The following is a 15,400-nucleotide window of genomic DNA, read 5'->3' on the forward strand; positions in this document are numbered from 1 at the left end:
ATTGAATAAATAAATTTCTATCTAGTTTTCAATTAGGTTGTTATAACTTATTGCTGCTGATAAAAGAACCAGTGTTAAAATACCTTGCTGCTAAATTGCTAAATGCTGCTGATTCAATTGAATAACCAATTTGTTTCAATTGAATAAATATAGTTCTATCTAGTTTTCAATTAGGTTGTTATAACTTATTGCTGCTGATAAAAGAACCAATGCTAAAATAACTTGCTGCTAAATTTCAATGCTGCTGCTGATTCATTGTTGCTACTGAACCAATGATGATGAACCAATGCTGCTAAATGTTAAATAACTTGCTAAATGCTGCTGAACCAATGCTACTAAATTGTTAAATGCTGCTGAACCAATGCTATTAAATTGCCAAATGCTACTAACTATTAAAACACTATTATACATGGTAGCCTACTAAATTGCTAAATGTTGTACCATCTTTGAACTAGTTACTAACATCCTATATTTCTAATTAGGTATTAGCCTATATTTAGGTACAGTATACTCTACATTTCAAGGCCAGTTTTCCTTCAAAATTAAAACTGGGCAAATATGAATGCTGCTACTTAAAAGTAAATTGCATAGGCACTGTAACAAAGATAATATACTTAGAAAGATGAATATTTTTAAATTTCAATATGATATATAACAAAATAATATACTGTAACAAGAAGAAGTGCTAAAACTTATAATAAACAACATTACAAATAATAATAACAACTTCTAAAATATCAAAATACCACTGATATAATAAAAGTGGTAAATATTTTTACTAAACATCATTGATTTAACAAAAGTATGACTTGGTGATTAATAAGCTCCATTCACAGTAATGTCATATCAGTTTCATCTAGGGGTGCCTGCATGATAACAAAAGTTAATTAACAGTGAGATAAAAGTATAAGGATAGTTCTTTTTCAAATACAAATTAAATTACCATCAAAAGTGCTGTGAAGTTAAATTGATCCTTTTGTGTTTGTGGAGGCTCATAAGTTGGAGGCGCCGAACAAGATACTTCGCCAATCATTTGACTGCATGGTTTCCCTTTATGTGGAGCCTTTTTTTTTTGTAGTACGTTGCTTCTCAACCCAACTCTTAAGTCGTTTTTGTCTCTTTAAGCCATGTCGTTTCTTGAATCCCTTTGGTTGCATAACATCATGACATTGAATTGTCAAATTATCACTGTTATCACTATGATCACCTCTGGATTGTATGCGAAGTTCCATAATTTTCTTACGCATGACTTCTACGCTATCATCCACAAATTCGAGATGCTCTTTGTTGGGTGAAGCCTCGTTCGCCACTCTAATGAATTTAGAGACAACTTGTCTAAGTTTCCGTGTTGTAGATAACTTTGGATCTCCTTCAACCTCTTTTCCCCTAGAATCTTGCACAATGCCGCAACGAGCATCTCTTGTCCACCTTCTTAAAATATACTTCTCAGGAATAAATTTCACATCGTTCACTTCAAACACTTTCAATGCATGTGAACAAAGTATACCAAATGTTTCAAATTTTCTACAACTACAGGTAATGGAAGTTGAAGAAATGTCAAATGATACTTTCCAAGATCCTTCATGGTTGACCATAGTGATGACGTATTCACATAAAGAATGAGACTTGTTTCTCTCTGATATCGTTAAAGCTAAGAATGAGGTAAACTCATTTTGAAAAAGATCAAATACTTTGTGTGTGTATATTTTTCCCATTTGTATTAGTATTGGAGACATCTCATATTTTAACCTTGCAAGCTTATGTGAGGACTCATAATCACAACTTAATTCATTTGCTCTCTTCTCCTCAAGAACTCGCTCAAAGTGTTTGAAAAATTGAACGATATCCACATTCGGTTTCATACAAGATTTGAAGTGAGCATTAAGACTTTCACTTACTTGAGTACTTCGCATGCCAAGTGTGAATGTTTTCTTCATATAGCATGAAGCCCATTTTCTTTTGATAATATAAACCGATTTGATCCAATTGTTTTCATGAACGTTATAGTTATTCACCAAATCAGTCCAAGCTTCCTCAAATTCCGCTTCACTATCAAATTCATACATGCATTTCTTGAAATCTCTTAAAAAATAACTTCCACCCTTCATCAAGTTCCCAAGGTGTTTTATTCCGTTTTGCAATAAATGCCAGGTGCATAAACCGTGATGAGCCTCGGGCATCACTTCAGCAAGTGCTCTTGACATCGCTTGATCTTGGTCCGTAAACACAGTCTTTGGCTTTTTGTTGTTATGTGCTTGTAAAAATGTATCAAACAACCATTTAAAGGACTCGATCGTCTCATCATACAATAATGCTGCACCAAAAATGACTGAACCTCTATAGTGGTTAAAACCCGAAAATAGAGCAAGTGGTCTATTGGCATGATTGGTACAATATGTTGTGTCCAATGACATAACGTCACCAAAATACCCGTAGTCTAAAACCATATTTGCATCACACCAAAACACATTTGTGATTTGTTCTTCAATATCCATTTGGTATGCATGGAAGAACGATGGATTTTCTAACAATTGTCGTTGAAAGTATTGGGAAAGACACCCCGCATCACCATACACCATACTTCTCTGCCTTCTTGCATTGAGATAGTTTTTTATATCAACGCGTGTATATCCAAGATTAGAACTATGCCCTGCATGTGTGCTCATAAGTTGAAACGTTGATTTCTGTCTTAATCCCGAGTCATCAGCTAAATCAATTTCATATGCTTGAACCTCAGTTATCTTTCTATGTGATGCTAGCATGTGTGTTGTCTCTGGTAACTGCAAAGGGTGATTATGATCTGATACAAACTCATGGATGACAAACTTTTCATTCTTCAATACAATAGAAATCCTTGCTTTGCAATCCGTTCTAGTTTCGGCTCTATGATTTCTAACAAAAGTATCTCTCTTGTCTGGCTTTCGTAGTCCTTCCTTGCAGCAAACAAACCTACAAGATGATATAGATCCATCTTTTTTATTCTTGTTCACATAACGTTTCCTAACACCAAAGCCCATATTTGCACCATAGGTGAGCCAAAACTGATAAGCTTCCTCTGATGAATCAAATTCCATACCAAGCATTGGCTTCCAATCAATATTTGAAGATGACATTTTCCTAAATAAAGAATCATGATAAATAAAATAATTATTAGCATATTTGACAATTACATTTATAACAATATATTTAATATTACAAATAACACTAACATAATTTAGGTTCTTAGTTTCTAGTTGAAGAAAATAGAGTTTAACCATTAGAAAAACAGTGAAACAACTTCCATGGCTTCCTTGAAAAAAAATAGATGACAACACATGCTCTTTGTAACAAATCAAAAAACAGAGAAAGTAGAAAACAGAACAACCTTAATAAGAGTATGAGAAAGCAAATTGTGGCAAGGACGGCGGCGACAATCAACAATGAATGTGGTGACGATATCGGTGAGCGATTGACAACAACAACGATGAGCAACAATGAATGTGACGGCGTTGATGATGACGATGATGGAAATAACTACCATTGACGACGGTGACGACAATCAACTATGAGTGTGGTGTTTTTGGCAATGGTGGAAATAGTGGTGCTCATCAGAGATGTTGATGGTGACGATGAAGTTCAATATAGAAGTAGAAGAATACAACATCTCTAGAAGAATCCGTTCTCGAAGAAGACACAGTTACAGTGTTGTATAGCTTAGAAAAAGTGAAATGTTGTTTCTTCTTCAACACTTTAGTTTTAATTTTATTTGTTAAAATAAATTGGCCACGTGTTACCATATTAAACACTAATTGAATCTAATGGTGGTGAGTGGACGAAAGTTACTCTAACGTTCCCGCGCGAACGTTAGAGAATCCTGTTCCGGGTATATACACATAATAATTGGGACATACATAGTAACTAATACTATTCCTTTTGAAAAACATTAATCCTATAAAAAAAAATGAAAATTAAACTCAATTAAAAATGTGACATATATGAATGAAATGTCACATATATGATTGTTCATTGTAACCAACAAGCTTCAACAAGTTCTTACTTTTGATTCAAACAAACTCACAACACAAACATAACATATTGCAACTCATTTCAAACACAAAGATCCATTTCAATTTCAATTTCAAACCCCTTTCATTCTATCTTCACATTCATCCACAAAGATTTGATTTTTAAGTAATTTAGCAACAAAGATTCGATTTTTCAGCAATTCAACAACTGGGTTTTTGAAATTGAAGCGGTTTTCGTTGATGGGTTTTTGAATAGAGTATTCCAATGCCGGAAAACGAACAGCATCGTCTTCTTGGGTCATCAGAGGATGCAGAACGAGATGTTGAAGCTCATGGATCCGAAGTTCTCGGTGCCGCCGCCGTCATTGGTGGTGGAAGTGGCGGTGGGAGTGGGAAAGGGTTCAGGGATTTCTTGATAGTGTCGGGTCATCATCGGCATAGTTTTAAGCGATTGGATAGAGATAGAGATAGAGAAAGAGATCATGGTGGTGGTGGTGGTGATGATGTTGATGTTGGTGTTAATAGTAATAATAATAATAATAATAATAATTCTCGTGATTCTCACTTTGATTTTGATCTTGATTCTTCTGGTGATGTTCTTGCTGATAGTGCACCTCCTGAATGGGCTTTGTTGCTTCTTGGTTGTCTCCTTGGTCTTGCCACTGGTCTCCTTGTTGCTGTTTTCAATAAAGGGGTTTGTCTATTTTTTTTCAATCTTTTGTTTTTTTTATGTTTTTGATTTGTCTATGTGATTTATATGTAGAAGATCAAGTTTAGTTTTGTAGGTTGTTGTGTTGAAATTTAATGTGTCTGAATGTTGATCTCAATGGATAGATAGGAGCTTAGCAAACTAGGATGTATGGTGTTAGGAGAAATGGTTACTACTAGTTAGTTATATTCACAATGATCTAGATCTATTTATGAACCGCTAACACGGGTCGTGCTAGTAAGTTGAAGAAATAGAAGTGATTTTAGTGTAATCACATGTGTCACGTGTCGGACACCTGACACAGACCTTCAACGTAAAGTGTCAGTGCTACGTAGATCCATACAACAACCACCAAACGTTATCCCACTAAGTGAAGTCGGCTATATGGATCAACTTCTGCCACAATGTTCTATCCAGGACCATCTATCAAAATCATTAATCTCGAGATCTTTTTAAATAACTTCTCTTATAGTTTTTCTAGGTCTTCCTTTACTTGTAGTTGTTTGATTCCTCTCTATCTGATCTACTCTCCTTACCACAAAATCTACATGATAGAACATTATAGCCACATATATCGATACCCTATTTAACATTATGGCCACATAGATCCATACCCTATTTAACATTATGACCACATAGATCCATACCCTATTTAAATTGTGTATCTGTGAATCTGATGATATTACATGTATCTATGCTCTACTAACGACTTGGAGGTCACAAGTTTAAAATCTAAGAAAAGTGGGGGTAAAGTTGTGTACGTTTACCCTCATCAGATCCTACCTGACAGGGTTTCGTGTTTGGGACCGCCCTCTTTGTGTAGTATTCTCATAGTGCACAAGAGTTTCTCTAATGTTGAAGCTTAAACTTAGAAGGTCTTTATTCATAAAAAAGTTGGGATGGCTTGGTAGTTAGATAACTCGTGGTTTATGTTATGGCTATTTGGTTTGGTGTTGTATAAGATGAAAGCTTAAGTGTCTGATTTCTTTGATCCATTAGAATGCAAACATCAAGAATGAATATGATATTGTAGATCTCTGGCATGTCTACTCTGCACGATTTACTATTAGAAATGAATCAATTGATTGAAACTATCGCCGATTCTCTTTTACCTACTAATCTTGTATATTAAAATTTTCGCATCTAGGTGCATGTAATACATGAATGGGTATGGGCTGGCACTCCGAACGAGGGTGCTGCCTGGCTTCGTTTGCAGAGATTAGCTGACACATGGCATCGAATCCTTTTAATACCAGTCACCGGAGGAGTAATGGTTGGCATGATGTGTGGTTTACTAGAAATATTGGACCAAATAAAGCAGGCAAGTTATTCCCCTCGAAGGCAGGGTTTTGACTTGTTTGCAGGAATCTATCCAACGGTAAAGGCTATTCAGGCTGCAGTCACTTTAGGTACTGGCTGTTCATTGGGTCCCGAAGGCCCGAGTGTTGATATCGGAAAGTCGTGCGCCAATGGATTCTCATTAATGATGGAAAACAACCGAGAAAGGAAAATAGCACTTGTTGCAGCCGGTGCAGCAGCTGGAATTTCTTCAGGTGAGCTGACAATCGTGTTGAAGCTCGTGTTTCCTTGCTTATCTTGTTTGGTTTTGGAGGACAAGTTTATTTTGCAGTATTTTGATTACCCTTTGGATTTCTAAATGTTAGTTGTTTTAGCTTTGTATTTTTCTTTCTTCAGGCTTCAATGCAGCAGTTGCTGGTTGTTTTTTCGCTATTGAAACTGTGCTAAGGCCTCTTCGCGCGGAGAATTCTCCTCCATTTACAACTGCCATGATTATATTGGCTTCTGTTATTTCGTCAACTGTATCAAATGTCATACAGGGAACCGAATCAGCTTTTACAGTGCCCGAGTACGAGTTGAAATCTGCCGCTGGTACTATTCTATAACTTTTCTGTTCTTTTTGTGTGCGTGGTTCACATCAGATTCATTTTCAGTTTTACAATGAAAGAAAGTCCTTATAATGATTCACATGTTGTCTGATATTTCATCATGATTTTGCGTGCAGAGCTACCTTTATACCTGATATTGGGAATGCTTTGTGGTGTTGTAAGCGTGGCAATGACGCGTTTGGTTGCTTGGTTCACCAAATTTTTCGAGGTTATCCAGGAGAGATTCGGCCTTCCGACTGTTGTCTGTCCTGCCCTAGGTGGATTAGGTGCTGGAATCATTGCCCTCAAATATCCCGGAATATTATACTGGGGTTTCACAAACGTGGAAGAAATTCTACGCACCGGAAAGAGTGCTTCCGCTCCTGGAATATGGCTTCTGACTCAATTAGCAGGTGCTAAGGTTGTCGCAACAGCTCTTTGCAAAGGATCTGGGCTCGTAGGTGGTCTTTATGCACCAAGTTTAATGATTGGTGCTGCAGTTGGTGCTGTGTTCGGAGGCTTTGCTGCCGAAATTATCAACTCAGCAATTCCTGGAAATGCGGCTGTTGCCCAACCCCAAGCTTATGCTCTGGTAAGCCGACTTTACTCTCTTTGAAGCAGATCGCAGAAAATAGCGGTTTGTTCAAACTCCGCTATGCTACAGAACTATAGTGCTGTTGTAGCCAGTATTTGACTATACTTTGTTATAAATCGCGTATCGCGGAGCAATAGAGGTTCTGTTAAAATTCTGATTCGGTATAGTGGCGCTATAGCCACTATTTGACAACACTTACAAGTTAATTTAACTTCTGCAGGTTGGAATGGCTGCTACACTAGCATCAGTTTGTAATGTTCCTTTGACTTCAGTTCTACTTCTGTTTGAGCTGACAAAAGATTATCGGATACTGCTTCCTCTCATGGTAATCCAATAAACGTTACCATATCTTTTATTAACGTTAGAATTTTTCCTATGTTTAATTGATGTTTTCGAGTTATATATTTGCGAAACTTCTCAGGGGGCTGTTGGATTGGCGATTTGGGTCCCCTCAGTGACAAATCAAGCGAAGGAGAGTGATATACCGGATAAAAGAAGTTTGTCAAGAGGATATTCTTCAATTTCGCGTTCTGAAGATAATGATGATGGCAATGGTTTAGAACTCTGTATTGTTGGAGATGGTTCCGAGCTTGAAGAAATCGATGAAGAACTATTTCTGGACAATCTTAAGGTTAAAACTCTGGAAAATTGCGGTTTGTTCAAATTTCACTATGCTACAGTGTGCTATAGTGCTGTAAATGCAATAACAACTATTTGACGGCACTATGTACTAAAACGCGTATTGTGGAGTAATAACAGTTTGTTAAAATTCCGCAATAGTGCCGCTATTTGACAACCATGTTTGTTTTAAGCTGTTAATGGTGTTACATTTTCATTGTCGTTATTCATTCCTCTTGGCAGGTTTCTCAGGCCATGTCAAAATACTATTTGAAGGTTCCGTCATCTGTAACACTAAAAGACGCAATCAAAATAATGCACGACAGCCAGCAAAATTGTATGCTCGTGGTTGATGAAGATGATTTTCTAGAAGGAATATTGACATATGGTGACATTACAAGGTGTCGATCCGAGAAGTCTAATGACGCTTCTATGAGTGACTCCGATCTTTTAGATGTATGTAGAAACCGCCCCTCATCTTTATAGTTTGCTGCGAGTTTCTTCTTATAATAGTTTATATTCAATATTTGACAGGTGAACGAATTACTTGTTTCTTCTGTATGTACTCGAGGAATGAACTACCGTGGACGAGCTCGTGGACTTTTAACTTGTTATCCAAACACTACTTTGGCCATGGCCAGAGAGTTAATGGAGGCCAAGGGCGTTAAGCAATTACCAGTAGTAAAACGCGGTAGAGATCATCACAGTAGAGAGAGGAAGCGAAGAATCGTTGGTCTTCTTCATTACGACGAACTTTGGCATTGTCTCAGGTTTTTCTTTGACCGACTCGGAATCAAGCATTCTCTTTCGAGCTTATAATATTTGTGTTTGGTTGATGATACATATGTTTATGTGCAGGAAAGAGATTAACCACAGGAAGTTAGATTATCAAAGTAGGACAGAAAGCAATTTGACAAATGGGCATTAACTCTTGTTTCAAGCTTCTTTTGGTTGTTGCCCCTTACAAAAGCTTCTTTTGTTGCTTTTAAATGTGAGAGACCATGTATATTTTAATGCCACAAAAGTGGTTATTTTGATAAGGAAGAAAAATGTTTCCAACACCAACATGTTAAGAGTCAATGATTCTTAATCACAACCTCATATTCTTTTGCTTTATTTAAGGCATTGAAGCTTGTAAAGTAAACTCCATAAGAAACAGAACACTAGTACTCAATACAATGGGAAATAGAACATGGCTTTACACCCATAACCTAAGACTTCTTTTCAATAGGGTATTATTTTCTATTTAAAGTTTCATTTTTGGTCCTTGGACCATATTAAATTATTCATTAACTTTGTCCCAAGAATGTAATGTATTCCCTTTTTATAGAGGTAGTACAAGTACTAGAATAATACATTGCACATGTGTGTCAATCACCAAGAATACGACACCGTTTTTTAATACGTTGCCTAGACCTCTGATGTTTTCGTCCATAACACACGATCGTGCGTAAAGTGTGTATTAGGTTAACAAATGTCACATAGAATATCGTGAGATTTAACTATACTTCCTAGATTTTAGGAAACTAACCACCCATTCTTGGAGTGGTTGCTACATTCTAGGAAGACCACCAATACTTTCATTGGAGGTTTTGACAGGGAGAAAATCTAGCTCCTCCAAGAGAAAGTACGTCTGGAAGGTGTTAAAAGTCGACATCACATTCGTAAAAGCTCGTAGTGTCTTTAAATGAGACTAGGAGCCCAAAATCAACTTTTCAAGGGAAGATGCGACCGACGCACTCACCACAATAATGATTCCATGGTCATCACGGTTCAATATGCCAAATGGGACGTGGAATGAGTGTTAATCAACTATGTCAGCTTAACAGACCCCCTGTTCTAGAGTTTCTATCATTGGATATTTCTAAGGCTATCTAGTCAGCCTTTGGGAGAACATGTGCATGTCTAGGACCACAACATCTTTGAAACAATATTCGACTAAAGGGAAAGTGCCACAACTATTAAGGTGAAGTATCTTGTAGTAGACACCACACCCCCTACAACGTCATCCTAGAAAGTCCCTCTCTCACTTTGTTGGCAGTGGTCTTGTTCACCATCCTCTTGAGTCTCAAAATATCTATTAATGGACACGTGGATACAATCAGATGGAATCAAACGATCGCCTAAGAATGTTAGCTAAGTATCCTGGAAGTAACAAGAGAACCTATCATCCTGGGTGCAATCCCTCGTCATAAAATGTATGAAGCATATGGAAGTTCAGAGTTAAACCTTAGAGGGGGGTGAATTAGGTTTTAGGACTTTTATGAATATTTAACAAATTTTATGGCTATTTAGTTTTCTGAAAAGTAATGATGAACAAATGAATGAAAATGCAGGAAAAATAAAGTTCAGTAAGTAAAAGAAATAGAGCAATTATACTAGTTCCCCTCTCAATCAAGGGTACGTTTAGTCCCTCCACATCCTGTGATGAATTTCACTATGTTAGATATTTTCACAGCCTCACACTAAGACTCTCCTACAATCTTCTAACACAACACATCAAACCTATGGTGGACTTTGAATCTTCCCGATTCAAAGAACCTTTTTACAACAAACAAAAAAATGTACCACTCTCTATTGCAAACACTCTTAGAAAGTACACACACTTTCTTTACAAATAATTTCACCACACACTTGATCAAATACAACTCTTGAAAAAAATATGAATATATAGAGTTGTTCTTGAATCAATTCCAATACAGAAAGAATTGATTTTCTCTTTCAATGTACAATTCAAATATAATAACCTTAAAATTCTCATAATTTTTTTAGAATGATATGACAATTAATGCATAAAAAGTTTTGAGGTTTTTGATGGAGAAAACCTCTTAAAATAGATTTGAATTGTAGTTTTAAATTGAGTGAAAGGGGTAATTTAAAATATAAAAATCCTTCCTTTAAATACATAAAATGCCTTTAGAAAGATTGGAAGTGTTTGGATAAATGATCATGAGTGTTTGTAATTCTTAAGATAAGGTACCATGATCAATTGGAATGAAAAGGTTTCATAATAGTTCATATTTTTCCAAAAATTCATGGTGTAACCTGTTACACATATGGAGCAATCGGTTACATTGCCTGCACCGTTCAAAAAATTTGAGGCAGAATGATGAAGCAATCAATTACAGTTTTCAATCAATCGATTACACTTTTAGCAATATAAAAACTTCAATTAAATGCTTACAGCAATCAGATGCACATAATATGTAACCGGTTGCTATTAGAGTTTGACCTAACTCATCCTTACAAAACTGGTTGGTAAGGTGAGGAGTGTCCCTCTATATATACTCTTTCAGTGCTCTATCTCCAACCAATGTGAGACTTCAGGATCTTCCTAATACACCCCTCACGCCCAACACTCTTTTGGGCTTGGTGCGTGGATATTAATGGTGGACAACCCATGGTTCGATCGATAGGCTCTGATACCATATTAAAGTTTGACCTAACTCATCCTTACCAAACCGGTTGGTAAGGTGAGGAGTGTCCCTCTATATATACTCTTTCAATGCTCTATCTTAAACCAATGAGGGACTTTAGGATCTTCCTAATAGTTGCACTACTTCGAATTTTGAAATTTTCCTTTTGAAAAGTCATGATTTAAAGAGTATGCAATATGAATGATTGAGAACTATTTACCGAATATGAGATAAAGTTTCTTAAACATCTAAATATTATATAAACATATGAATTATATTTAAAGTACCTTGACCAATCATCCCATCCTTTGATTTCCAAGGCATACACACTTTAAATACTTGATTCCAATCTTTTTCTTCTTTTTTCTTTCTTGAATGATAAACTTTTTGTCTTCGTCAAAACTAAGCTAAGATACAAGATGAATATCTTCTTCATAACATATACAACAAGCTGGGAGGTGTTACCCTAGGATTTCGACTTACCAATAAATGGGCCATTGGGCCTCAATTTGGTAAAAAGGCCTTAAATTGGTAATTGGGCCTCATCTTAAAATGACTACATGGCTTTGTGAGTTATCATTAATTTCAATGCTTTGTGAGTCGAAACGGTCCTGCAGCAGTCGAAGCTGTTCGACTAAAGAAAGTTATCAGCACTTGTCGAAGATGTTATCAGCACTGGATGGTCGAAGCTGTTCGACCAGGAGGTTTATCAAAGGCTTCAACGTCCGACTAAAAGTATGCAAGGACTTAAGACTTTTGTTGAAGAAAACTGAAATAAAGTCGAAGTCCATTGGAAGTTACAAGGAAACGGTTTTCAGCAGTTACAAGAGACGCGTGGAAGTCTCACAGTTGAAGATGCTGCATGTTGAAGACACGTGTCGACCGATAATCAGTCGACCGTTAGTAGTAGTTATTTTATTTTACTATTTAAGCAAGTTTTTAGGATTAGTTAAAGGTCCGCATTTTGCTACATTAACACAAGTATAACTCTAATCTCTGCGCATTGAGTAACGAGTGCAACTTGAACATGTACGTATGCGTCCCAGTTTAATTTACCAGTTAAATTACCATTCCAGTTTAAATTACCTTTAAATTCATGCAAGTCTTCTTTGCTTTCTACTTCATTTTCAGTACTTTATTTTTAGTGCACATTTACTGCTTTTTATTATCATCAGCCTTTAATTTCAGCATTTACTTCATTTCAACGCTGTTGTTGCAATTAATACGAACCAAATACACATAATTAACAATATAAAGCAATTAGTCCTGGAGTATTCTAGTTGACTCCGCAAAGTAAACTTTAAAAAGGAAACTAGCGCTTGTTTACCATTTTCCAGGATAAACAAATTGGCACGCCCAGTGGGACTCGTCAATTGCTGTTTGTTTCATATTTGTTAGTATAAAAATTATGTATGATACTAAGAAGTGGTCGGAAATTAACTAACATGGAAGTTAATACGAATAATTCTAATCTTTCCGGAAATCAAGAAGTTGTTACAAATACAACACCGCCACAGAATGTTGCAAATTCATCCCTAGTTAGAAATACTGATGGATCGACGGCAACAACATTGGTATCGTCTCCAATGAATATACGGTCACAGTCTAATCCAATACGACCGTCGTTTCAAGGAATGATGCCTCCTCCAGGTTTTAATCCTCCATTTGGAATGCCTACGTCTATGATGCAAGGTTTACATACGAACCCTTCGTTATATTCTGACAGCATGATGGCAACAAGCACATCAAATCCAGGGGGTCGACCTTTGAACATGGGATACAATAACCAGGTTTTTCCATCTTTAAGTACTACGTCAATGTTGTCAATTCGACAACAGATAGACGAAAGTAATCATGAAATGGTAAATGCTTTGACTCAACAGATGAGAACTATTTTTACTCCCATGATAAATAACACGAATCAAAGTTATGAATTGTTGGCTAGACAAATGGCCAGGATAGCGGATTTCTTTGGAACGTCTCCACAACCGAACCTTTCGACTACCCAAGGGTCGAACGTAAGAGGAGTCGATCAAATAGAATAAGAAGTCCCTGTAGTCATACAACGACATCAAGATGCTGACCAGGTTCTTAGGAATATCCAGCAAGATGTCAACGTTGGACAAAACAATATATCTAACGTAGTCGAACAAATCTTAGTTCAGAATGGAATAAACGTAGGTTTGCATAGACCTAATTTTGTGTCCCCATTGTCAGAATATGTAAGGCAAACGGAGTTGCCTAGGGGTTGGAAAGTTCCAAAATTTACCAAATTCGCTGGTGAGACTGGCGAATCGACGGTTGAACACATTGCTAGGTTTCAGACGGAGGCAGGGGAGTTAGCAAATAATGAAAACTTAAAAATGAAATATTTCCCAAGTTCTCTGACAAAAAATGCGTTCACATGGTTTACGACGTTGGCCCCACAATCTCTATTTTCATGGAGCCAACTAGAACGATTGTTTCATGAACAGTTTTATATGGGACAGTCGAAGATTAGTTTGAAAGAATTAGCCGAGGTTAAGCGTAAAGGTTCTGAAGCAGTCGATGACTATTTAAATCGTTTCAGGCTACTGAAAGCTAGATGCTTTACACAGATTCCTGAACATGAGTTAGTCGAAATGGCTGCGGGTGGTTTAGATTATTCCATAAGGAAGAAATTAGATACCCAACATTTAAGAGATATGGCGCAATTGGCAGACAGAGTACGCCAACTCGAAAGGCTAAAAGCTGAAAAGACCAGAGCTAGTAAATACCATAAGAAAGAGAAAATAGCTTATGTTACTACAAATGAGTTCGACTCTGATAGTGATAGTGAATACGAAGAGGGAGAGGTTAACGTGGCTGAGTTGAAACCAAGACCACCATATATTTGTAAAGTACTCAAGCCCTCGAAAGATAAAAATCCAATTGAAAATAGAAACGAAAAGTTTTCTAATAAAACGTATTCATTTGATATAACAAAATGTGATGAAATATTCGATTTGTTAGTTGCTGATGGGCAAATCGTAGTACCCCCAGGACTTAAAAATCCTCCTCTTGAACAAAAGAAGAAAAGAGGATTTTGTAAATTTCATAATTTCTTGGGTCATAAAACTTCTCAATGTGTCCTTTTCAGGGATTTGGTACAAAAAGCTCTGAAGGAAGGAAGGCTACAGTTTGGAGAAAAGCCAAAATCATCAATGCAGGTCGATACTGATCCCCTTCAAGTAGAAGAGGCTCATTATACTGAGATCGCTGATGTAATGATGATCGGAACTACTGATGGTTTCGAAAGGAAACAAGACGGTGCTACTGAAGGCAGAGTCTTGAACATGGTGTATCCTGAACCAAGAGAAAGTCTTCTGAGATTTCTCGAAAGGTGTCACAACAACAATTCTCAGGTCGGATTATGTCCAAGATGCGATGCTGTTTTCAACGTGGTTGCTGCCAACAAGGTCAGGTTCGACCCTCGAAGAGGTAAGAATCGTCAGTTCATGAACGCGGGAGAAAACAGTGGTCGAAGGGCTGGAAGGTACAGGAAATGGTTTGAAAAACCTAGGACTTTTCGACCTAAGACGGACGTTCCTGAAGATAAGTGGGTGAAACCTGTTAACTTCAGATGGGGTAAACGTCCAGAATGGCAGATCCAAGGTACTGGGGCGAATGCTGAAAGTTCCTGGACTGATAGTGGGTCAAAGGGGAAGGATTATATATCTCCAAACTACAAAGGAAAGAATCCTATGACTCGAACGCAGTGGAGGCGTTATCAGAGAGTTCACAAGGATGGACAGGGAAATTCGAGTATGATGAAGGCAGAATTTTCTCGCTATCAGCCAAAGCCCTTTCACAAGAAGTTGACTGAAGAACAGGCTAAGATAGCAAACGAGAGATTAGCTGCAGGGATGATACTAGGGAAAAAACTCATCAAAGAATTAGTCGATGATGATGCTCCGACTCTCAACAAGGAAAAAGAGCCTAAGTATTCCCCACTGTCTGACGAGGAGGTCGATGACAATTTCGATATTGAATCAGATGAATTGCTGATCGACTGTGGAATTGTGTCAGTGCTGCCAGCAGAATTCGACAGAGTGTCTGAAGTCTCTGAAAATGAAGATGATTACCTTCCAGATGAAAATGTGGAAGAAACACCTGTGTGTTACTATGTCATGGGAAAAGGGGTTGTCGAAGAA

At 37.1% G+C, this 15,400-nt stretch overlaps 1 protein-coding gene and 1 pseudogene across 1 annotated transcript; one reads left to right on the forward strand and one right to left on the reverse strand.

The window, feature by feature from the left end:
• Window positions 1–830: 830 nt before the first annotated feature.
• On the reverse strand, window positions 831–3,113 carry LOC131659890 (protein FAR1-RELATED SEQUENCE 5-like; annotated as a pseudogene).
• An 883-nt stretch (window positions 3,114–3,996) lies between these two features.
• On the forward strand, window positions 3,997–9,186 carry LOC131593482 (chloride channel protein CLC-f). The gene is made up of 9 exons (XM_058865982.1): window positions 3,997–4,698; window positions 5,861–6,266; window positions 6,409–6,603; window positions 6,737–7,191; window positions 7,415–7,519; window positions 7,616–7,825; window positions 8,056–8,268; window positions 8,347–8,582; window positions 8,671–9,186. Exons 1-9 carry the CDS (start codon window positions 4,270–4,272, stop codon window positions 8,738–8,740), a joined length of 2,319 nt encoding a protein of 772 aa, XP_058721965.1. The 5' UTR covers window positions 3,997–4,269; the 3' UTR covers window positions 8,741–9,186.
• Window positions 9,187–15,400: the final 6,214 nt, after the last annotated feature.

The sequence above is a fragment of the Vicia villosa genome, linkage group LG3 (genome assembly GCF_029867415.1).
Source record: "Vicia villosa cultivar HV-30 ecotype Madison, WI linkage group LG3, Vvil1.0, whole genome shotgun sequence".
Classification (NCBI taxonomy): Eukaryota; Viridiplantae; Streptophyta; class Magnoliopsida; order Fabales; family Fabaceae; genus Vicia; species Vicia villosa.

Excerpts from the sequence above, each read along its gene's own strand:
- LOC131593482 (XM_058865982.1), top strand. The coding sequence starts at position 4,270 with ATGCCGGAAAACGAACAGCATCGTCTTCTTGGGTCATCAGAGGATGCA. Across the intron at positions 4,699-5,860 it reads TTGCTGTTTTCAATAAAGGG|GTGCATGTAATACATGAATG; the intron begins GTTTGTCTATTT and ends TTTCGCATCTAG. Across the intron at positions 7,192-7,414 it reads AACCCCAAGCTTATGCTCTG|GTTGGAATGGCTGCTACACT; the intron begins GTAAGCCGACTT and ends TAACTTCTGCAG.